General features: G+C 39.1%; 1 protein-coding gene across 5 annotated transcripts in view; it reads right to left on the reverse strand.

Moving 5' to 3' along the window:
- Positions 1-412: 412 nt before the first annotated feature.
- The window catches only part of NPNT (nephronectin), a 52577-nt gene continuing 27256 nt past the window's right edge, over positions 413-25733 (reverse strand). For 3 of the 5 annotated variants that reach the window (XM_027636167.1, XM_027636170.1, XM_027636166.1), the window contains 7 exons: positions 22339-22473; positions 21184-21306; positions 18925-19335; positions 10140-10235; positions 9657-9755; positions 5850-6106; positions 2014-3987 (listed from right to left, as the gene is read on the reverse strand). In XM_027636167.1, coding sequence (XP_027491968.1) covers positions 3892-3987; positions 5850-6106; positions 9657-9755; positions 10140-10235; positions 18925-19335; positions 21184-21306; positions 22339-22473 — 1217 coding nt within the window. In that variant the 3' untranslated portion in view covers positions 2014-3891. Of the gene's footprint in view, positions 1989-2013; positions 3988-5849; positions 6107-9656; positions 9756-10139; positions 10236-18924; positions 19336-21183; positions 21307-22338; positions 22474-25733 lie in introns of those variants that run through there. The other 2 variants (XM_027636169.1, XM_027636171.1) reach the window with 2 other exon arrangements.

A 25733-nucleotide genomic window follows, 5' to 3' on the forward strand; every position in this document is an offset into this window, starting at 1 on the left:
GATTCTAAACATATCTTGGGAAGCAAACTGAGGAAAAATAATGATGGAGTGTCTGATCGGTAGAGCTAGGAATTATTTGTCTTTATCCAGAAAATTCAGGTCCAATTTGCTCTGTTGTTTGACATGTTATTAAGAAATTGAGGGATAAATCTATGCTTTTGACATATATCAAGCACATGGAAGCATGATATCCCACCTGGCTCTCTGCTGTTAAACTAGAGATTTCTTAGAAGAAAAAAGGCAACCTAACATGAACCCACAGTCCAAGAAGCACTCGCATCCAAGTAATTGGATCAACTATCCTGTAATCCAGTAATGTTATCCGGGCTGTTTTTCAACTTACAGATGAGAGATAAATAAAATATAACCCACTTTTTTTGCCCCCAAAATAGGCCATTTCAGCTTAGAGCAATCAGCATAGAACACTGTCTAGAGGACAATTTGTTTCAAATCAAAGGACCAGGTTTTGGAAGAGGTCACACAAGTGCACAAGGAGAATTGGTAAGAGCAGACCAGCTAGAATGTGATTTGATTCATTTTGGTTGCATAGTCCTGAAAACCCAAACCAAGATGGTTTTTAAACTCTAGAGGTGCTTCAGTCTGTACTGTTATAGTTGTCTTTGTGGTCCCTGATGGTCTTTAGTCTGTTGGCATCTTCCTCTCAAACAAATGGAGCATTACAGATATTCCAAATGCATTTCTTCATGTATTGCTAGGTCAGTTTAATGCAGTAGATGAGGTCTGACCATGCATTAACTTTCAGATCTTGAGGAGATTTCTGTGATCTTTCAAACGACTTCTGAAACTTACCACTAAAATATCTCATATTTATTTCTAAAGTTGCAGGTTTATGCCAATACATCACTCAACTTCTTTTTTTTTTTTTAATTGATGTCGACAATCTGAAATGTCATAAAACACTGTGTGACTATAGGACATCAGGATAAAATAGCAGGTAAGAAAATATTTTAACCACCAGGAAAACTCTGATATTTTTTTATTTGAGATATAGATCTATATAAATAAAAATTGCATAAGATTTAACTGGGCCTCACTTGCTAATTAATAACTCTATACATCTTACATTCAGAATTCAAATTTTGAAGGCTGACAGCCATAGTTTATCTTGTTGCATATCTTTAAATGCAGAATGAATAGATTTCAAGGTGACTGTCACAATGCATAGCTTGATCCAAAGTCTATAATTTTAGCAATGTTCCTGACAATTACAGTGCCTCATCTGCAGGGAGAAATAACCCCTAATAGGCTATGTGTATATAGAGAGAGCTGGCCCATGGGTTGGAGGCAGGTGCTACTGTGGCACCTTTTCTTCATGAGAACAGAGCAGGATGATGGAAGGCTGCTGTCAACAACATTCTGCTGCTAAGGTTTGTCTTCTCATGATTATATTACTCTTATTAGGGTGGTTATTGTAATCTGCAACTACAGTAATACCCAGGTTTTGACCTCCAAGTCTCAGATACCTTATTTCTGCCTACTTTCTGAATTAATTCGGATTCTGGGTTCTAGGTACCATTTGTAAAAGAGGCAAAAAACTCTGACAGTGTTGCATAGATAGGAGATAGGTTTCTATTTTAACCAGGGAATCTTAATCTCAAAAAGATGTAGTAATGTGTGAAGATGTGGTAAAGACCATCTTCATCCACTGTACATGAACCAGACTAAAATGTGTTATTCTTCTTAGATTCCAAGGAATATAACAGTTTGTACAAGTTCAGTAGTGTGAGAACTATGAGAGCTGCTTCTTGTAAAATGAAGCAGAAGCTCTTAAATTACCTGTGAAACTTCTCTTTTAAAAAGTTAGGTTGAAAATTGTCATTCTTCCTTTTGAATAATACATATAATTCTCTCATCATATGATAGTGAAATGTATTTTGATTTTTAAATCTGTTAACAAGACCTATTTCACTTTGGTTGTATTATCATCTTTTGGTTCATTTCACTGCAATGAAAATGAGAATTTCAATCTAAAAATGAAAACAAGATTTCCAATTAGTAGCAAGTAACAGTCTCCTTTACTGATTACTTTAAAATAAAGACAAGGTATTTCAACTATTCACAAATATTTCTGACTAATCACAAAGTAATGTAAGAGAAAAAAGATCATGATCATATTTGAAGCAAAATAGTTTAAAATTTAATGTTTACAAATGCCTTGGGTTTTTTCCTTTTCAAAATGTTTGCTGGTACAGTTTTGCAGGAAACTCTCTGTTTGGTCATGTACATTTCTGCTATACACACTGTGCTTTGTCCTAGGGGAGAAATGGGAAAAGTATTTTCAAAGTGGTACTTCATCAGAAACGTCTAATATGACATCTAATGGTTTTGCAATTTTATCTCTGTGGACTTTGTGTGAGACTTTACATGTATTTTTTTAATGATGGTTTTATAACATGATATGCAGCTGACATTTATTTTACACTGTATTTAAATATTCAAAAGATCTGAGACCTATTTTTTCTATATATACATTTTGAAGCTTTAAGGCTGCACCACTAATGGCATTTTACCACTCTTATCATTTTCTTAAATGTTAAATTACTTTGTCAAATTTAGAATTGTTAGCAGTGATGATGATGATGCCAATTTAAAAAATCCCAAACCAAACAAAAGAATTCCCTGGGAAACTGCACACCATGTGCATGATACATAACTAAAAAATTAATCCAAAGTTTTGATAAATACTTATTTCCAACTAGAGCTAATAGTTGTTCTAGTTCTAAAGGATAAAATGTTTATTATATACAGAAGATTGGATGGAATATGGACATTTGACAAAGATCACTGAAGGCATTTCACGGTCTGAATTGTTTGTACAGTGCTAATGCAGCTGCCCTTTTTGCTTATGTGTAGGCTTGTGCCACCTGTGGGAAGGGAACATTCCTGGTGGCGTCAACAGGCTCCACCTTACAAGATCCAAGTTCATCTTCTCCTGGCTTCTCAGTCTTCGACTGAACCAGGAGATTCTTGCAGGACTGAGAGCCTTGCATCTGAGCTAGATGCAACTTGTACACCATTATCAGATGCCAGTTTATAGCAGGTGAGTGTTTGGTCTTTTGCCTTCAGGACATTACAAGATGAAAAACTGCACCAGAGTTTTTCAATGAGCACCATTAACTGACTTTGGTAACTTGGCATGACCAGCGGTATTGAAGAATATGCTGAACTCCTGTCTTGTACAATAAGAAAGTACAGCTGCCAAATACCTTGGAACTAGAGTCTGTAAATATTAAAAACATAAATATGTTAACCATACACATATACACAAAACACAGCAGTAGCAATATTACAGGATGCAATGCCTAGTCTATATAACTGGTTTTTGTTAATACAGATGCAACAGCAAAATAAATGCTATTTGATATAAAGCAAACCCTTCTTCAAAGTTCAGTGGCAGTAAGCCAAAGTTCAGGTCCAGGCTTTCACTGATCCAGTGTGACTCAAGCTACATCAATCCCACTGTCTGTTAAATCTAATCATTGAAAGAGTAGCACTATGGGATTATCAGTTAACACTGAAACTTTGAGCTGGAGCTTTCTTTTGCCATCATTTGAAATTAATTCTCCCTTTTTCATGAGTGCTCTTTCTGTGAACACTCACCAGACTTAATAGGGGATAAAGTTATTACATAGAAACTATGATTTAAGGGTAAGGATTAATAGAAAGAACCAGCCTGATTGGATATCCTGAATCCTGGGAGGTGCTCTCCATGTATTTAAGTGAAGTTTCCATGAGATTGCACTTGGAAGACCACTAAGAAGTTGTTGCTCTCCCACTTTTTCTTCTTATTCATGCAGTTCTGTTTCAAAGCTTGGTAGGAATTCCATAAGAAGGGCGAGAGGAGATGACTGTGCTGGTCCATTGTCTTTGCTAATGCTCTTCAGAGCAGCGTCCTCTCCTCAAGATCACATCATCTAGCCCAATATCCCCAGTTCTTCCTTTCCCTTTCTCTCCTTTGAAAATAACCTAGGAAGAGAAATAGAACACTTTGAGGGGGTGGGGGGGGAAGTAAATTGAAAGAAGCATTGGTTTAGAGAGCCTCAACAATAAGGAAGCAAAAGCCTAAGAAAGCTCAGGCAATCATAACTGACTCACAAAAGCCTATTTATTCTGCTTAGAATTATGGCTGCATTTTCCTACTCTTGATCCTCTTCCTTCTCTTTGGCAAGATCTTTGTGAAGAACCTGCAGTTCAGGACAGACTTGCTCCATTGGGACCATCTGCTGAGGTGAGATGAACTTCCACAGAAGAGGATCTTGAGGGCTTTCCACATATCATCTCTGCACTGTCTTCACTGTCCCTCATGGAAACATGTAAAATCCTCTGTGTTCTCAAAAATGCTGCCTAAAAGAGGAGCTTTCCATTGCTAAAGCACATTGCATCTACCTTAGCTGTGGGAACTAGAAACACCTATCTTTTATTTAACCAGTTCTGGGTCCTGTAGTCTCATGATGAAGCACTGGTTCCTTGTGAAATAGTGGCAGAACTTTGGGCATGGATTTACACAGATCATCAGCAGTCCACATTTAGCCTGAGCAGAAGAAATTCAACACATAAAAAGCCTGACTAAAAGGACTGCAGCATAGATTAAATATTCAGAATGGCCAGCTGACTTTAAGAAACACTTCCCATAAATCAGTACTGCTCACCTGTGCTCCTTCTGTAGATTCCGAAGCCTGAATTGTTTAATATGGTCAGCGTGTCTGACCAGGGCTTAGAAATTATTTGATGCCTACAACAAAACGTTGTAAGAGTCTCCTGTTATCACTGAGCTGGAAAGAGTTAATACTGCCAGAAACGTGAAACTTAGCAAGAAAAAAAGGTAAAAATATAGCAAATATATTGTTCAGCTGTTACAAATGTCCATACTCTCAGTCTGACACTCAGGTATCTTTGTTACTGTTGCTGAGGTAAAGTTTTCAGAAAATTATCTGTAGTAATTACAGCCTTAATATTAATTTTAGGACTATATACTGTGTGTGTCTCATAGTCTGCTCCTACCATGAACATTATGATGTGTGAACTTTTCACACCACCTGATATCTAAGTCAGAATAAAACAGGCCCTGAAGCACCTAAGCCAGTTCTTCAGATCTGAAATAGAAACTACCTTCAAAGGTAAGCAGAGGTTGAAGAATAACACTGAGCTTTTGATATCAGTTTATCCCAAAATGTTTTTAAGATTTCCAGGTATTAAAAGATTCTCCACGGTACTTCAGACATCTTCTTTTGATTGCACATTTTGTGTTATGGGCATAGTTAGGTCATCATTTACCTCCTTGGCCAGATCAGCTGCAGGTATGCTGAAGATCATAAAACCACATGTGATTGCACATGTAACCTCCCTGCATTACCGAAACCGACTTATTTTGAATATCTTTCCCCTGGTTTAGCCAGTTACCACTAACCCACAGAAGACGATGCTTCCTTTCTCGGGGCACTGCGTTATTCAAAGCATTGTTCACAAGGAATCTTGATACAGGTTTTTTTTGAAGTCTGTGTACAGTATGGCTCTGTCCATTAGGCTGCTCTTTCCCATATGGTGATTCCCTTAAAATGGACTGTGCAAGGTAGCTCAGGAAATCACAAAATAGCCTGTACTATGAGCCTATTGCTGTAGGTGGGATTTCTTTTTTTTTGCATAAAACTAATTAAAAAATATGCCCAATGAGTCTCATATCCTTAATGTGATTCCATTGACAGGGATCAAAGTAGTAAAACACAGACTGAAATTGGATGCAGAAGACAAAAAAACCAGCGCTACACAATTTAAGTGTCTTCAGCTTCTCATGCAAAAAACCAAAAGGCAGCACAAGCATCAGTACTTACACTCTTGATGCCTAGTCCTTGTAAAGTTATGTGTGTCTGTCTCCAGCCATGGCCACCATTTCTTCCCCAAACAGCTGGTCCATGAGCACCATTTTTCCTTACAAAGACTTGGAGGGCACCAGAATGCAGTCCAGGCACCTTATGCCTGAATGACAGGCACAAGTCTCTGGCCTGAGCCATGTGATCCAAGGGGAGGATAAGATGTGCTGCTCTTCCCTCTTGGCCTCTGGGATCAGAGATGGTAAGATATTGTCCCCCTGCCGTGGAAAAAAGAGTTAGTTGTTTTTTGGGATGTTTTTTGTGTGGGTTTTTGTTTGTTTGTTTGTTTGTTTTTTTAATGCTACTAGCTTGCAGGACCAAATGCAGAGCAGTTATTAAAACATTAAAAAAAAAATAATAAAAAAGGGCTCCACAAGGTCCAGTGAGTGTTAAATAAGGCATATAGAACCAAGATTGGTGCATCTGCCCCCTGCAGGGTAAGATTTACAGTGCTGCTCTTCTCTTTACATTAGTACCTGGCTAGGTGTTGCCCATCTAATTCCTTTTGACAAGGCAAATAATACCGCTCCTGAAAACTAAAATTTCATGTATTCCTAAATTTCTGACGACGCCTTGGTGACTGCGTGATTTTAAACCCACAGTGACATTAAAGCCACCGTGTGAATTTACGCACCTTTCAAGCTGCAGTGTTTTGCTCTCGAATAGATGAAGGAAAAGGCCTGAATAAATGCTATTATATAACTGAGCTATGATTCTGTCCCTTTCCTTTTGTTTGGGAGCTGTGTTAACAGGTTAGGTCTCAAAGCATATCCATTTGCAACCATGAATAGCGTTTTTTTATTTAACCGTAATATAAATTCTTGATCTGGATTTAGATACAGAAAACTAGAAGAAGTAATGATTTCAACATGGCTGTTAACCCTGAAGTCTACTCTAACAGTGGGAAGTTGTCAGTGAACAAACATCTTAATTCAAAACCCTATCGTTATCTCTGACCATGTATGAAGTAAAGGTCCCTTGCAGAAAACACTTGGAACATGAGAAGCTGAGGATCTCAGATATGGCAACATCCATTAAACATAAAAAAAAGGCACCCTTCACACTGGCACTCAGAACTGCACTAAATGAGACTTCACATCTTGGAGGAAACCCAGACCGGCATTTGTTCTTTGCACTTTTCGTTAAAACTTTTGCAAGGTGGATGATAACTTCAAAATCTGAAATTACTAAATGGAGGAAAGTTCACTTTTAAAAAATAATAGTAAAAGAATTTTTATCTTACAGTGAACCTAAGAATCCTTTTTTTATGAGATCAGATTTTAGATTTTTTTTAATCAAAAATCCAAGTTTAATGAACTTAATCAGAAAATCCAAGTGTTTTAATGAACTTAGAGTATAGGTGGCATTTAGGCTCCTTAGTTGAAACCGATGATGTAGAAATATTTGGAGTTTGTAATATTGTTGACATCCACAGTCTTCACTCAATTATAGGATAAAAAAATATTTTCTATTTAAATTGTCTCCCTGTTACTATTCAAGCTTTTCTTTGAAAGTCACAATGATTTCTCTCAAAAGCTGTGAGGTTTAATGACAATTAAACCAGGGCTTGTTGCATACTTAAAAAGAAAGCCAACCTTGTCTCCAATTCACTATTTCTACATAGGTTTTAAAGTATTTTGGTCTCAATGAGATTTAACAAAGCAAAGTATTATGCTGCTGTCTGGGCCCCTAGATGTTAAAGCCTTTGGTGGGTATTCTTTCAGATTTTTTTTTTAGTATTGTTTTTGCATCAAGGTCACTAACTGCTAAAATAAGCATAATAGAGTTTAAGTAACTGTACCTGTTTGTTGAAGATACAATTATATCACTATAAAAGTACTGACTTGACTCATTAACTGCATTGGTTTCAGATAGTTACTGTGACTGAATCCAATCAATAGGAAACAGATTTAGGTAAGCACAAAGCAAACGTAGCTGTAGGCAAGCCCCTGCAGGAAAAGGTCCACTCAAATCAGCATTTTCTGCATGCAAGATAAGCTTATAAGGCTTCAGCACAGCACCTTTTAAAATGCAGATTCTGATAAACCAATAAATAGCAGACTTTGAAAGGTGAAAGCAAACACTCAGGAACAAGCTGTGAAAATAAATCCTTGTAACAAGGTATTCCAGACAGGAGGGAGTGGGTGGGTGACTTCAAGGGACTAGTTTTAACAGGTTATGTCAACAGCAGCAGAACATACACAGGAAACAAAAAGCTGAGCTTGTCCCTGACTACTGGAAAGCAACACAAGAGAAAAGTCTGACAAAAAAAGCCAGTTAAAAATCATAGTTTTGGAACTTAATATATATTAATAGCAATTTTTGAGTACAGATAATGACTATGCTTTGAATGACTGATTTAGAAAGAAAGCACTTTTAAAGCCATTGTTTAAAAAAAAAAGGTATGAATTACATGTGATCATTTTTTAAATGTCAGTCTGCAAGCAGGAGACAGCTACGGGTTTTCTCATCTACAGGAGGAAGGCACTCTGCTCTCCGAGTCACTCACAAGACATTATAAGTGTTGTAAGGAGCACCCAAAATACTAGAGCATGCCTGTGTGTGGGGAGGGGGCTTGCCCAGCAAGTGAAGACAGCACTTCCACTAAGCGAGCTAAACAGCCTGGAAAAGATGCCAGGTCACCTGCTGCGGTGACAAATGACTGTGTCATCAATGGTAGCATAAGGACAGACATCTGTGATGAGGTGGTGCATAAGGAAAATGGCTCTCAGTGCCCTTGCCCTCCCTCATCTTAACTTATAACATTTTACCACCTGAGAGCGTGGTTCCTTCCTCAGTCTGCCATCCCCTCACATAATGTGAGCATTGTGCACTTCAAAGGCTGCTCTTCTGGGTATGAAGTAATCCCATCATTATGGGGAGCCAGGGATGTGTGTCTAATCCCCAGCACCGTGGGGCAAGCACTGCTGGGGGAAGGGTATGCAGGCAAGGACAGCCAACCTCTCAGTGCCATACAGTAAAGTCAACAGGGGACAGAATACACGCGGCTTCCAGCAGTGTGGATGTGCACTTCTCCTGGGACAGCAGAGGTGTGTGAGGGGAAGGGTTGTTGCTTCAGCTGACCAGCAGCGCCGATGCCAGTTCTCTCCTACTCTGCAAACCGCTAGTACACACTCCTCTGTAATGTTCTTTGTAAGGTCACTTTTTACCATCTCAAACAATCCCATCTTCAGAAGCTTCTGCATATGAGCATTTAACTTCTCTGTGTTCTAGTTACTTAACATTTTTTCTACATACAGATTGCTGTGGCTTGGAGTAAAATTCAATAAAATCAAACTGAGAGGTTAATCTAGAACATTATGTTTGGCAACAGAACAAAGACTATTTCTAGCACTTTCTATAATTTTGCTAGTGATAGAGAAATAATTATGTTATTATATAACATGGTAGTTTGAAAAATAAGCTTTGTTTCACCATAAATAAAAGTTGTTCTCAAGTTCATGTTTTTGTTCTTTCATATTCTTTTAAGAAAGATAGACTTTTGCTGAATACATTTACTACTCCTTCAGAGACATTCCTATTTTAAAAATAACAGGTATGATAAAAGTGCAAGTTTTCAATTGCTCTTTCCTGCTGGGAATCCTCAATTTTGATTTTTATACACAGAAGGAGTGTGAAATACATCCCAGAACTAAAGGGAATGGAAGCTGTGTAATTTGTTCTAATGCAGGAACCGTCATCAACCTCAAGCCTGGGTGGTTCTGCAACTGCAGGATCATACACAGTGATCATATACAGTCAACTTACCTGACCCATCTCTCACTGGTTCCCAGTGCAAGTCGTCATCTTTGTCCTTGATCCATCCACACAGTCCACTATCAAAATTACAGCTGTGTACCAGCACACCTGGCAGAACAGAGCAGGAGGTCACAAAAAAAAATAAGTGTTTGGATTGTTTTGGTTTTTAATTTCCAATATGGTTGACACTAGCAAGTAAATATGAAAATTAAATGTAGAAGGAGCCCCAGAAAAAGAATCTGAAAAAATACTAAAACAACAAAAAGGACACTTTTATTATTAACACTTCATACTATTTTTGTGCTAAATCTGTTAGGAAATAAAACTTATTATAAAGGTTCACATAGGCAGTGGTTTGGGTTTTTTTTTCCTTTTACAACACATAGTTAAAACAAGCGGCTTAAGATGTAGGAGTCATGTAAAAATGTATCAACACCCAAGAAATCAGAAAATCCTAAACCCTAGGCCCTGAATAGGAGACATGGTCTTTACCTGGGTCATCATTTGCTTCAAATTCATCAGCAGTAATCCCTCTTTCAATTTCAAGTATTTCTAACAGATTATTGCTCACTCCAGGCTGGCGTGGAACTGTGAGAAAAATGAACAAGATAAGGAAGTAGGTCACTAACTTTAACAAAAACCAGCAGAGCAGCTCTAGGCATTGTGCTTTTCTTCGAGATTTCAATATATTTAATTATATTAGACATGAAGACTCATAAGCTTTATGCCTATGTGATTTATGATTTATGTCCTAACATTTATCTGAGCACTGTAAGAGGTGATCCCATGTCTCCTAAAGGTTCTTTGAATGAAAGCTCCTTTTTAACCACGGGGGAAAGCTTTAACCTTGAAGCACACTATTGCTTGCCAAATGTATTTTTAGAGATAGTGGTTTCTCAATAAAATAAAGCCACATTAAAGCTCTTGCTAACCCTTCCACAGACAATTACAGGAGAACCTCAACAGGAGGCAGCAGTACTTGGAAAAGGCACTTAACCTTTGAAATACAGCTGAAGGTACATCCATCTATTTGCAAAGAAGTAGAGCTCCCTACACAATTATCAGGATTGTACTGAAAGTTGAGAAGGAGGATCTCTAGTGGAAGCTGGAATTCAACTGTAATTATACTTTTTGCTTTCCAGCACAGTCTGTCCTTCAGCTGTTGTTCCCAGCTGCAAGGAGAAGGAACAGCTCTTGGTGGTTAAGAGGCCCGGAGGTTATTAGACATTCAGCATCCAGGACAACCTGAAATTTAAGAGGTCTTTGTGGGAATGATGGCTGCCAAAGTCAGGTGGCTGCAAAGACTCCCACATAGTTCTGAAGATGCTGTGCCAGTCTGTGTAAGCCTCCACAAATAACATGCAGTTGTCTTGCCTGATGGACAGCTGTCAGTTAAACAGACTGCACTGAATAGAGCTGTCTTGGAAAATTCCTCTTTTAGAGGCAGGTCTAGTGCATAATTCATAACAGTAGTAATGTGTTTCAGACATGTCCTTAGATGTCATAGGTACCTCTGACACCTAAGGTATTTGTAAGGGTCTTATCTATTAAAAACTTGACACATTTTCCATTTGCAGTGCTAAAATAACTATCTTAATGTCTCAATAGACTTCTGAGGCAAGGGAGAACAAGAAAAATTGAGACAACTGAAATAAAGTACTGTTGTTTTCAGAAAATCAAATCAAAAGGTAAGAAGGAACTTCTTTTGCACTAGGACAACGTGTACTAGTACTGCTGCACAAGTTCCTCTAAATTCAGAAGACAGAAAAGCAAAAGATTTTTGAAATCAGGACAAAATAAGCAAACACTAACGTATTTTAAAAGTGCTATTCTAGGCTAAAGATCTTGAATTGAAATTTTTTAAGGTTGACTTGGGTAGTAGAGGACTGTTAATTTTTAAAAGATATCTTGTTTTTAATAGTATTTTTGCTGCTTTGTTTCATCTGGGATTTTTTGCTTATGTTATTAAAAACTTTGAGATTTAACATGAAAGAAACCTTACAAATGTGCACAGTCCACACCACCTAGGCCAGTAATTGCCCTGCAGTACACTGACACACAAATACTATATTCAATTATATTAAAAAAAAAAAATCCATTACCTCAGGCAGCAAAGAATCAAATAGGAATGCTCCAAACCCATCTTTCACCCTTAATCTCTCCCAGCAGTATACTGCTGTCTTTCCTTGGAGCTCTGTCTAATATGAAGGTGGGACAGCTGAACAAGCACATCCTACAGTGGCAGTCACATCTGCACCAAGGTGCTGATGGTGACACAGGCTGTCCTGACACATTGCAGCAAGCACACTCTTACATTGTTACAGTCATGGACAGCCATGAGCAGTAGCTTATGGAGCAGACACCTGTATGAACTGCCTGTGAGTACCCAGACCACTGCCACTATGGCACACACAGCAGCTATCGGCACCATTTAAATTCAGCTGAAGTGGGTTTTCTCAGGAATGTTAAAAACCGGTAATTGCATTTTTTGGACTTACTGCGGCCAGCCAGCTGGGACAGCAAATTTTGTGGGAGCGTGTAGTTACAAAGTCTGCTAAACTAACAGCACCCTGTCAGTCACTTACTGTCATTTCTGGTAGGGCAGAGCTGTGACTGAAACTTTACCTCAGACAAGCCCTCACAGGGGAGTTTCACCTCACATTACAACCACATTGCAGGCTGCTGCTCCCTATGAAATGCAGCACTCCCCACACATGGGACACATCTATGCTGCACACCCAAGGACTACCACCTTGCCTTTCCTCATCTCAGGTTGCACTGAGGGCAAAAGATACTATTTATTTTCTATACTGTGAAGAACAAGTTGGCAATTAGCTTCAAAACTGCGGAGCACAGCATCAGTAGATACAGTAGCTGCTAGTCTGGAACAGTGTCTTTACATCTGCTGCATCCACAGGACACAGGGATGGAAAGAGGCCAGCCCATGCGAGCAGATAGAAAAGCAAGTTGTCCTCTCTCTGGGCTGCAGGATGACTCCCGACTTCAAAGAACCTCACAGACATCACTCACGATCCCCCACGCACTCACCAGCAATGGGATGCTCCTCTTATCTAGGGAAACACAGAACAACACACTGAACCTCCATATCTTCCTGTTCTTCCCCTGCACCTTATGATTTTTCTGAGGGATCAAAGGCTGAGGCCACAGGCTCACAGACAGGTAGTTACAAGGTTCTAAATGAGCACTGTGGCAAAGAGCATTGAGGAAACCCACTGCCATGCTTTAAGATTTGTAGGATACTCAGGGGGTCACAGTTTCAGGGTACGTGCTTGCCCTGTGTACCCTCTTCCCAGCCTATGGGAAGTCTATTTCCATAAACCAAGTCTATAGCCTTGGTTTATGGAAAATAGTGCAAGAAATATTATGAATTTATTTTGCAAACTACTACAGTTTACCATTTCTAATGCACTGCTATTTTATACAAACCTGAGTTACATCTGTGCACACAAGCATTCTCCTAATAAAAGTTGATATATTTGCCTATGATCAAAGCTCTAAAAAAATATTCCTTCAAAAATTTCCCTTAAGTCATTTCCAAACACTGTTTTTATGAACTTCTAGAAGAATGTGTTGCAGTGCATTAAACCAGTCACTTCAGTCGTCAGACCTAATTAGAGGAATGTGCACTCAATTTGAAACAAGAGTTATCATAAGAGATTCAGGATGCTAAATATGATCCAGGTGTACACTTCTTTTTGCTACAACAACTAATATATTGAGTGGCGATCGTGGGAGAAAGTATTTTCTGCAAGCTTTCCAAGCCCTTTCTGTGTACTTTATATAGTGTATCAGTGTGCTTTTCACTTAACTTCAATGGTTTGATAAAGCTTGTTAAATATAAACTTGGCTTCTTTTTCTCTTGGAGAATTTTATAAGCTGAGCGAGCCAATACATCAACACTACCATATTCTCAAAGTTCATGAGCTAAGTTCTTCATGAGTCTGGGGGAAAATATTAAATAACTGCGTAAGAATTATTTCTTTCCAGTTTTTCAAACCTTTGGGAAAACAATAGGGCTTTTTTTTTTCTATTTACTTGCTAATTGCTGAGTTTAGGAGTATAAAAAACTGCATGTACATATATCGGCTTGTTCATAATAAACAGAATAACTGCTGTTTTGGTGTTACAAAACAAAAAAGAGAGTGCAACTTCATGTTATTAGTAATTGTTATTACTATTAATTATGCAGTTCTCTGGCTTACAACAAACACTGGTTTTGCACTGTAAGTACACAATAATCATGATCAAGCTTCCCAGATAACAACAAAAAAGGACAAGGAATTTTTTGATTGAATTGTTATGACTGAAAGTGTTAAATCCCGCTTCCAAAAAATCCCCACAAGTAATGAGGTCTCACACAGAACCAGTAGAAAACAGCTAAAAGTAAGGGTAGTCCAGAGGTCAGTTAGACTGAGAAAACAAGAATAAATCCAGTTTTCCTCAAGGGAAGATTTTGATATATGCTGGGCTAAAAGGAAGAGGCAACAGAGAGGTACACTTAACCCTTTTGTCTGGACACCCACAGTGTCCAAGATATGTTTCCTACAATTCTGTAAAATCAAATTTTGCAGTAAGATTTATCTCAGGAAGGGCTTTCATGGACTGTCCCACCCTCTACAGCATCATTTGCATACAAGGGGAGAGATGCTACCACTCTGAAGTCCAATCTTGCATTTCTCAGGCAGTTAAGAGGCTCGTTACCCTTGACCACAGTCAAGTATCTTATTACAATATCTTTCCAGATTTTCTGCAAAGTAACCTGCCTGTTTTTCAATGAACATCCATTCTGGAGGTGCAGAACGCCAACTGAGTTTCAGGGAAACACAGTTAAAACAAGTAGTCTACAGAAGCTTGTATATCAGATCCAGGGATAAAAGTAGCTGGAAGATTGATTGAGGGTGTGATTTCTAAGACTCCTAGATTTTATGACTGAACTCCAGGGTATCAACAGGAACAAAGTGCCTATCTTAAATGCTTAAATATTAAAACATTTTAAAAGGTGCCAGAACAGTGAAGACAAATGAAATGCTACTCTAATGATATAAAGGAATAACAACTCCCCCATTCTTTTCTTTTAGCATTTCCCTTTATTCAACAGCTTCATGGATCACACAACTGCATTTACTGCACTGAGGCCTTTTCTGTCACTGAAAGGAGGAACAGAAAGAATCAAGTTTTAATCTTTAAATTTTTTAATAGCTGTTATGAGAAAAGTTTCCTAATTCCAATCTTTCCAGCTCCACTAAGGGCTAAGAAGGAAAACTGCTGAACTGTCTCTTAATACAGATAAGGGGTTTTGTTCTTGCTCTGCTGATATCTAGGATTATGCTTTAAGTTTATGATTTTAATAGTTATCACCCAGATCCCACTGGTAGCAGAAATTCATAGTCCTATTGAGAAGTTTGTCCTATTTGTTAGAGACTTATCCATCTGAGTAACTAGAAAAGATTCCTCTGTACTTCACTGTAGTTTGTATCAGTCCTGAAATAGTTAAATATTAAGCCATCACTGCATTCCTCCCTCATTGCCATTCCTCCCATATCCATATCAGGAGAAGATTATCCTTGGTGCCAGATTCCACTGTCTGCTTCAGACTAAGTGGTTCAAAGGCCAAGTGTAGGAATTCTGTTTTAAAAAATACTAATTTTTTGTTCTCTAAAAAAGCAGCTCCCCAAAGTCACTGCAGGCATTCTTAGAAAAGGGGTAAAGCATCTAAAGAAAAGCAACAACCCAATACCTTTCACAAATTGCAAAGGCATTTAAATAACATTATCACCATTTTTATAATTTATGCTCATTGTCACCACCAAACAGACCAATTTCACTGGTCCTCAGCTGATTTCAAGCTGAGCAATGCATTCAAGAGATCTCTGAAGTGAAAGCCTAGAACAAATTTACTCACTGTGTGGGATAGCAGGTCAAATAACAACACAGGGAGGAAACAGGCAGCAACGAGTCACCAAGGGTCAGCCCAGGAAAAGATTAACTAATGAAAAATTGGAATTTGAGAGATACAGAAAAAAAAAGTACCCTTGCCCTGACTTGCTTCCTCTCCTCATGTGAACCAATCCTAGACCACCACGATTTGCAGGATTTAGTCTGGTACACTGGGACATCTATCCCTGTACAGCAGCCAATGACCCCTTTGCCATAGACTGCCTAACAGAAGTACCACCTATTTACTGTCATGCTGCTTTGTCTAAGTCTGGCTAAGGCTTCAGAGGCCCAGGGGGAAAAACGGATGGAAAATGTCCATGCATCACAAGATAACCTAGTTGAAAACACAACTTTAAATACTGAGGTCTTCAGCAGATGTTATTGGCTGGAAGATCAGAACTGCCAGTGGTTGCTGGGTACACTGCTCTCTGTGCTGGGTTCTGCCCACCCCTGTGAGATAAAACACCACCTTTTGGGACTGTTTGGGATACCACAGCCCTTGGCGACACAGCAGGAAGCAGTCATCTAAGATGAGACGGTAATTCTTCTGAACACTTTCCAAAAACTGAACAGTAAAATCCTACTTCATTACCCGAGTGGATCTAATATCAATTTTCCCCTCTGTTTTCCAAGACAGTAAGTGTTACAAGACCACTGAGATGTTGTCTGCATTCTCCAGTGGGAAACAAGGCTATAAGAGTGAGGCTTTTTCTTCTCTTTTCAGGGAGGCATATGGGAACCAGAGTGTGAATTAATTTTTGAGAACTAGCTTCTTTGCTGCCTTGACTGGAGAAGCAGATGATGTGTGGAAATGAATCCAAAGAAGCTCAGCATAAGCCGAACGAAATAAGCTCATATCCACAATCCAGGAGTGCTGCAAAGATGTCTGATGTAGGTGAGACTAAACCAGCAACAGCTTTAAAGAAGTTGAAGGAAGTAGCTCAAAGCTCCCCTTCCCTGAGGAAATATAGAGCCAAGTGAAAAATCCACATATGTTTTTGGAGGTGGGGAGGATTTGGCACATCCATATAGCAGATAAGAAGCAAGTCAAAGGTTAGCTAAATGTTACTAGTTATCCCAGTTTGAAATTCTGTATTGTCTCAACATCATGGTTTCTAACACCGTGTTTGGCTGCAAGGAACACTTTTTGAGAGGCACTGGCTTACACTGGGTGAGAGCTCTGCCATCCTGAGCTTGCAGTGCCTCACACTGAGCAGCTGCCTCACACTGAGCAGTAGGTTTCAAATCCCTGACAAATGCTTTCGTGCACTCCCTACATAAATGCCTCTGAGCAGAGAGAAGGCAGGAGGAGACATCAGTCACCACTACCTAGAAGATACTTTTGAGGTGTCCAGAAGATAAAAGAAAGAAAAAAGAGCAAAAAGGAGAGTGGAAAGGAGAGAAAAAGATCAAAGAGAGAGGATAAAAAGGACACCAGCTTTGTTAATGATTACACTACTAGCATCATCTAGAGCACAAGTGGAGTATGTTTGCAGTCACACAGTTATGTCACACACATATGTATATCAACTGTATCTCTGGCAGGAGATAGGAAAAAAAGATATGGGATTAAAGACAGACATCTGTTGACCTATCTGAGGAGCTATCTGTCTCTGCATTACATACTGGGGCCAGTAAGAGCTGATGGTGCTTGACCCGTTGCAGTCCTGCAGTGTTGTTCACTTAAGCCTTTGAAGCTATGTATGTATATCACAAACTTCAAAGGGGGGCAGCTGACCTAAACAAATAGTTGATAAACACTTTGCAAAGATCCTGTGTTTGTTATATGTACCATAATATAAGCTTGCAGTCAGATCAAACCCAACTTAAAATGCTTTTACTTTCCTGCTTTCCAAACTCCTGTATCTAAAGCATATCTCTTGAAAGCATTAGCTTCAAAATCTAGCCTCTAGGGACAATACGGAAAAACTAATAGTAAATAATAAGCTTTAAATAGAGGATTGTTATGACTTCATGAAAATAGCTGAAAACTATTCGTCTGCTTTAGAATTCCAGAGAACACTTGCAACACAAAACACCCGAGAAGCGCAATGCTAGAGTCTATAGTCATTTCCATAAAACTCTTTATTTTTAACTATCAGTTCACATTACACAAGTTTTGGGAGTCTTTACTATATTTCCTTTTAGAATGTTACATAAGCATGCTTTAATATTTTTAACTGAATATAGATTGTTTAAAACATAATCTTGAAAAAGTCAAAACCACACTCTACTAAGTAGTACCAGGATTTGTCTTCTAAATTTTAAGCCAGCTTCTGTCTCCATTTTAAATTTATCTAACTGTCCATAACAGATAAAATGTCACAGGGAAAACTTTTCTACAAGGAACAAAATATTTCTCTATGTAATGACCTACAGCAGCAAAGTCCAAGAAGATACCACAGAGATGACAAAGTAATTGGAAAAAAAACTCCCAAGTTGCTTGTGCACCTGCTCGGAGACAGTAAACTTCTCCTCCTACAACATTGCTTCAGCAGCTTTATTGTACAGCAAGCTGAAGGAGAAGGTCTGATCCAACACACCCTCCCCATCTCTAAAATTAGCGGCAGAACTAGAGATGAAATCAGGTGTTGAGTATTTCTTGGCAGATATGCATAGCTCTGTAAGTGCCAGTAATGTCTGCTGTGGTATGCACTAAAGCTGGCATGTTAGTGCTGTACATTTCAGAGAAGCTCTTAAAATGACACGTGTTCATTCTATGAGAATCTTTACTATCTTCAGCTTTTCATGTATCCCTTCTCATCATAGACACAGTCCATAAAACTACCCTGTTATTTTTATGCAATCTTCCCATTGCTTAGTCATGAACATCTGAGACTATTTGAATTCACACAATATAGGTCCCATAAAAGTCTTTAGGTAATCAGATATGGTCCCATTTCTTACCATTCTTAAAGCTATGGAAATATGCTAAGAGTGACCCTCAAATCCCTGAATTTGAATCCATTGACTATTTATGAGTTATGTTGCATTTCAATACTTTTCAATAAAATGTCTTTCATTTCCCTAAAACTTTCACCTGAAAGCATAATTTAGTACTTATATAGGACAATATACTCAGTAATTTCAGAGAGAAAAAAAAAAAAGAGAAATTTTTAGATTAATTGATTCAGAACTTACTTCCCACACTTTTTGTTAGGTAATAAAATCAACTATTTGCGCAGCTTTACCACATGACCATTTCATGCCTTTGTTCTCATTAGTAGAGTGTTCCAAACAAACCAAACAGTACAGTGTACGCTTTCACCTCACTGCATCTATAGGTCTGATAAATGAAAGGATATGTAAAATCACTTACTGAACACATCTCCTCGGGGTTTCTGAGGATCTGGCTGAATCCTGTTGTCATCTATAATTCCTTGCGAAGATGTAGTTTCAATGGGAACTTGTGAAGGTTCTTCAGTTATTATAAGAGGAGGTCTTTGTGGTGGTAGTGCAGGTCTTATCGTTGTAGGTTGAGGTGGTGGTGGAGGCCTGGTTACTGGTGTCATTACTGGCCTTGTTGTCACTGGCACATATCTAGTGGTTGGTCTTGTTGTCACTGGCACATATCCAGTGGTTGGTCTTGTTGTCACTGGCACATATCCAGTGGTTGGCTTTGGTGTCAGCCAAGTTGTCGGCCTAGGTGTAGGTCGGGTCGTTGGTCTGGGTGTAGGTCGAGTTGTTGGTTCAGGTGTAGGTCGAGCCGTTGGCCTGGTCACCGGCTTTTCTGTAACAAAAGCAGGTACATATGATGGTCTGAGGGGTTGCCTTGTGCCTCCAGCATCAAGAATCCTATTCGTTATACCACCATCTCCTTTAGGGGGATTGCAGTTGTCGTTGAATATATGATATGGACCAGGTGGTTCAACAGGAAAACACTAGGAATAACTGCAAAGAGAATCAAAATGGGACCATAATGGACATCTGAGCCTCTCACTCCAGAAACTTAACAATCTATTTCATTATGAGAACAGAGAGACTTTGCTGAAATAACTTTTTTCTTCTGAATGTTTCCATCATTTAGAAACATACTTCAGCATCAGCACTGCTGAGTTATCACATCCCCTTAGATAGTACTTCTCATTGCAGCAGTTTAGAGATCATTTAGAATGACTGAAGGCCAAGAGACTTCCATCCCCACCTCCTCCCAAGCACTACGTCTCTTTCAGAGTTAGTAAAACTTACCCAAAAGCACTGCTGGTTAAAAAAGCACAGGCAGGAAGCTGCAGGTTAAGCAGACCTCTAAACTAGACAGGTTCATAATCAGGTGTGGAAGCAAGTTTAGTAAGATTCCAATGTTACAACCATTTTGGTCACAGAAGGGCAGATACCTTTGGCTTAAGAAAATTATCTTTCAGACCCCTTCTTCTAAACTTTTCTCCTTGTCAATAAGCAGTAATCATTTTACAAAGACTGAACCTAAGCCAGCCTTCATTTAAATCTTTACCTTTGCCAAGCATCAGGAAACTGAGTAAATTACATTTTTTCAGGCTCCACAAAAATGAGGTGAACTGAGTACCACCTACACCACATCTCCTCCACTATTTCATAAAGAAAGGACAACAAACTTTAATTTGGTTTCACAAGGGGAGTTTCTGCAGACATGAAACACAAGAACATCTGTTTTGCTACTTATAATTTTCTATTTGTTAATAAGGCTTTTATATCTCAGTGGAGATCTTAAAAGGCCCAATGAGAACTCTAGTCTCATATTTTGTTTACAAGTCGTTCAAGTATAACACACGTTTAAAATTAAGAACTACTGTTTGTTAAGCAATGAACTGTTTGATGATAGCAGGTAAAAAAGTTTTCCCTCTGGCCACTTGTGTATATTAAAATATAAAACATACCATAGGACAATGTCCCAGTAACACACGTGGAATGTGACCACATATAATTGCAAGCACTCCAGTTGTGAAAGGTCACCTTTTACCATGATAGCTACAGCCAAAGGAAAAAATGGTATTGGCCTTTAAAAAAACCAGAGTGTCAAAGACCAGATCCCACAAATGAACACAGGGTCCTTGAAAACATTCAGCAGATGTCAGAGCTGCACAGTCCTGTGGGATGCCAAATGTGGGGCCTATTCAGTACCAGAGGGAATGGCTGCTTCTCCCAAGAATAAGGTGAGGAAGCAAATTCTCCGACAGTGAATCCTTTTAGAAAAACCCTTCTTCTCAGCTCTGCTCACATCTGGGAAGCAGCAGGGAGTGGATGGGGTGAGCTGCTGAAATGGGCCAGTTGTGGAGTGTACACAATAACAGGGTATGAGTAATACGTACTGTTTGATCAGACCTACCCTGCTTACTCAGTTGTTCTCATCCTCAAGCAATCTCTAGAATCAAGTTGTGAATAGGGAGAGGTGAATTTCTTTCTAATTATGAAAATGTCTCAGGGAAAGGTATTTTTACCAAGGCATGCTAAGACTTAGAAAACTCCAACTACATTCCCCAGCCCCTTGTTAAGTTTTAAAAATAGCTCAGAGAAACTGAGCCTGATAGTGCAGTACCTTAATGTTTACAAAATGGGATACATTAACTTTCAGAATCTCTTTTTCAAAAGGAGCACTACATACGTATGCAGTTTGTTCCATTGTCTCTGTAACCTTCTTTACATTTGCATTTGTAGGATCCTGGAATATTGTAACAGTGCGAAAAACTACCACACTGATGGTGGCCAAGGGAACATTCATCTATATCTGCAACAGAGATTTACATTAAAAAAAAATCATTTGCTTCAAAGAAACTTGACTTTCTGCTTATCCCTGCAAAAACACAAACGTTATTATGATTATTTTAAAAAAGTAATAAAACTGAATTGCCAGTGGGAAAAGGAAGGTAGATAGTCACAAATAATGTGGTGATACAAACATTAGGATAAAAGGGACTACTGGGCAACTTTCATATTGTTCAGCTTATACCTAAGCATCACCTTCAGACATGCCTTGGGATAGACTGAAGTTGAGATCATGAAGATCACAATTTTACTAACCACTTCTTACAGGTGACATAATAAGAAAAGAAAACCAGTGCAGGAATATTCCAGTGCTCTGCATAGAAATTTCTCTGAAAAAAATACACTTAAACAAACATAGAGCAATGCCTCATTATCTCCACATGATCATTTTTTCAGTGAAAGAATCATAACCAGTTGAGATCCTGTGAAACTAAGGCAGTGGGACCTGGGAATATTTTCGTCGAAGGGCATACACGAGCTGCATTCCAGTCTCATGTCCAGACACAGACAGGTTATTTCCCAACTCCTGCCTTCTCCCCACCTGTCTTCAGGGGAAGGAAAGTTGGGCAGTCTGGGATGGAAGTAGCTGGGGTGTGCACATTTCCTTATCTTGGATCTTGGGGCATGCCATGGAGCAGACCGGTGTTACAGCTCAGATACAGTCTAAGCTCATACGCTGCTCCAAGCCTACAACTGCCTGTGCACAGTGAACCCTGCAGGGACAAAGGCTTTGGAAAGGAATTCCTGGGGTCATCAGCTCTGCTCTCTCACTAACTTCAACACAAGAACCAGTTAGGAGAATGTGGGCCAAATATATGCTTTCTCTTTCATAGTCTATTTCTGGAATCCACCCTTTCTTAAAATACTGATGCAGTGTAAAAGAGTCTGCTTCAATACTTCAGCCACAAGAAATAAAAATTCCTCTTTAAACCATTAATTTCATTTTAGAATATGAAGTTCTATTACAAACATATAAGAAATAACTTGTTTTTACCATGGCATTGGTATTTGCCTCCAATGTACATCAGATCAAAGCCTTGGTGACACCTGCAAATGTAGCTTCCAAAAGTATTGACACAGTGCCTAAATCTTGGACAGATAACTCTCCCAGTAGCACATTCATCAATATCTGTGGAAACAAAGGAACTGTATTATTCTCAATAGCAGTTCAAATACAGTTTATGCTGTCTAAATTAAACTGATTTCATATAATGGAAAGCTAAAGAATAACCAAAATATTTTTCATAAAGTCCCTTGGTCAGCCAGCAGTAATACCTGAGCACTACTTCTGACTGCCGTCTTACTTCAGCTCTTGGTTACATGCCCAAATTTTTATGCCTCCTATGTGAGGAGCCTTTTCAAATGCTGCTGTGAGTAACAAGAGATGCACTGGCATAACAAGCAGTGTTACCGAATTTTGAATGCTTGCTCTATGCACTTGCTATCCTGGTACCCTTCCCCTTGGAGAAGAGACGTTTTCTAATTCCCCACAGAATGGCATGACAACTTCCTCAAGGTCTCAAAGCACTCATCTTTGAGACTCTAATGGTATTTGTCTGAAGAGAATCTATTCCATGTTATTTGTGTAACTTTCATTTGCCCTGCTAAGCCCTGTCTGGTTATAAAGACAGCACCTGGATTTACAGGCAAGGAATAATAACTAAAACTACCCCAGTAATTCTTTTTCTGAAACATGCCTGAAATATTGTTCCTGTAGCACACGTCATATGTGCACATTCAAAGTACACAGTTGGAACTGGCTTGTTTTCTTAAAATCTCAGGTGTCCCTAATCCATGACCAGCCCTTTGAGCCTATCAGGGTATCTTCATCTGTTCAGGACTTGCTCTAAACAAAGGGAGTTCAAGCTAATGCTGGGGCTGCAGCATTTCTGACCCTCCTACCAGTTAGCTGCCACAGGCCAAATGTTTTTTCAGTACCCGTTCTTTTCAATCTCTTATGTTGCACAGTGCCTGGGCTGCAGCTGAGGCCTCTTTCACAGAGAAGCTGGTTACTTAAGTGACCTTAACATGTCTCTGAAGTGCTGAGATACATGGCTCCCAGCAAGACCTGAAGCAGTGCTGCTGTTCTGCATGCTGACTAACAAGACAGGCAGACGCCCAGGGAGCAGCTGATGCTCACCCAAGGCTGCTTTCACTGCCTGGGAAACTCTCAGGCGAGGTCAGGCTGACACACAAAAGCTGCTTGCGCTACTACCACTCATTCTGTAGTCCTTGGATCCTGAACTGTAGCCTGCTGAGTGCTAGAACACTAATTCTTCACTGAGGCAGAGACCTGCCATGCACGGCTGCCTCTGACGCACGCAGCTCCTGATGTTTCTTGGTTATCTACAGGGCACAGTTCAAGCCTTTGCTCTGCAGCTCTATCAGGCTCTTGATCTATGGGAAAGCAGGATTTTGCTCTCCATGCAATTGTTGTCCCAAAAGGAGCACTTCAGCTGCAGATGTCAAGAGTGCAAAACAAAGCCGAGTGATTGATGCCCTGCTGCTTGTAAAAGAGGCCTGAACAGGGCAAAGAGAAGCGGGAGTCTCTTCTACCACAGAGAAAAAAATGTTACCACAAAGCCGCTGGTTAGTTAGGGTAGCCACCTGAGGCAGGGGAGAGGTAGCTTCAAATTCTCCAAGATGTGTTGTTTCCCACAGCCAAAAGAAGTGACTTACAACCATGAAATTACTGGCCAGATGGATTCTCCCAGTAGCTCCTTCTGGCACTGTCCCACTCTGCATGAAGAATTACTGAGGACAGGAGGGATTCAACCCCTGAACTCCCACACTCCTGGCCTGTCAGACTGTTCTGACATAGCTGCAAACCTATGGAGAGCACTGCTGGAATGGTGCAGTAAAGGCTTGAATGAGAAGGAAAACAAGACCAATACTGGGTATCTCTCCACAAGCCTGAATCTTCCTATAAATATCTTCCTGATTTGAATCTATTATTAATGTTTTCAGCTTTGAGTACGTTATTAAGTTTTACTCTACCACATTTTTCACTAGAATTTTATTTACAAGTCACAGTTTTTTACTCTTTATTAAAATATTATTTCAAGGCTGCAAGTTTCAGACTCTTGATTACTGTTAGTCGTGTTCTTTGTTGGTTTTGGTTGGGTTTTTTCAATCTTTAAACCACAACTTCAGAAAGTAATTCAATAAGGAAAAGATTAGCCATTGAATATATCTCCGAATGGATTATGATCTTTAAAACCTAATGTAGCTTGTCCTGCTTTTCCCTCTCCACACATTCACATCAGGCAAGTAGTATGTTAGACGATGAGAACAGTGTCGTGGTATTGTTTCATTTTCTAGGCAGTTATACCTCTTAAAGATACAGGACTGAACTGCTAATCAATACACTTTTGAAAACTGATACAAAAATAATGGAAAAATATAACAGTCTTCTACATGCATTTAACAAGAGATGCATGGATGCTCATTATTGGGGGGAAAACCAGGTTCTGAACATTAGCTAGAAGATGATGTGTGAGTGTTTATGATTACTTTCCTGCAGTTCTCAAATAGTACAGTGACAGTGGCTTCTTTCAAGTCAATTCACACGTGGACCAAACGGTGTAAGGCTGTTTACCTTTGCCTGCTACAACATGTTGTGGTTCATACCTGCTTCCTAAGAAAAGCAAGGATGAAGGGGTGAGTTGTATTCTCATCTCAGTGCCAAGGAGCTGCTTCAAAGGCACATAATGCAGACAGCATCTAATGAGTGTGATGGTTAGTGTCGAACAGAGAAGCAGAATTACAGTCTTGTTTCTCTCTTGCTGTGAGGATGACCATATTACCAATTCAAGCACAAAACAACTAGGAGACTGATCTAAAACCAGTATGATTTTTAAGTTTACGATGCCATATTTTCAAATTTTTATAAAAACACACACACAAAAGGGGAAATAATTTATTTTATAGTGAAAATCACTATTTTCAGTCCTCAAATAGTTTCAGACCTTCTGAGGCTGAAATGTATCCTGCTTTCATTAAATGAAAATCCCAGTTCAAAAATCTGGCAACACTGATTGATTTATTGATTCAACAGTCATTAATCAATTAATTAGTTGCTTAATCCACATTTTCACTGAATACTTTGCTGATTTATTTTTCACTTTGTTGTCATTTAGTTTATATGATTTACCTTCACAGCCAAATTTGTGTTTTTTTCATGACTGTCTGGAAGGAACATTTTAACAAGAGAATGATCAGGACAGGTTAAACTAAGAATAAAATAGTGCCTAGAGGAATTTCCACCTGTGCTAAAAAATGGAATTACATTCCCAGCTGTTCTTCAAACTCTCCTCAAACAAGGACTTCCTGAGATGTAGCCAATGCACAGTTCAATTTTCTTACCATCATCTACGCTTCTATTTGCAC

Source organism: Corapipo altera, unplaced genomic scaffold (genome assembly GCF_003945725.1).
Source record: "Corapipo altera isolate COAL_440 unplaced genomic scaffold, ASM394572v1 22b, whole genome shotgun sequence".
NCBI lineage: Eukaryota > Metazoa > Chordata > Aves > Passeriformes > Pipridae > Corapipo > Corapipo altera.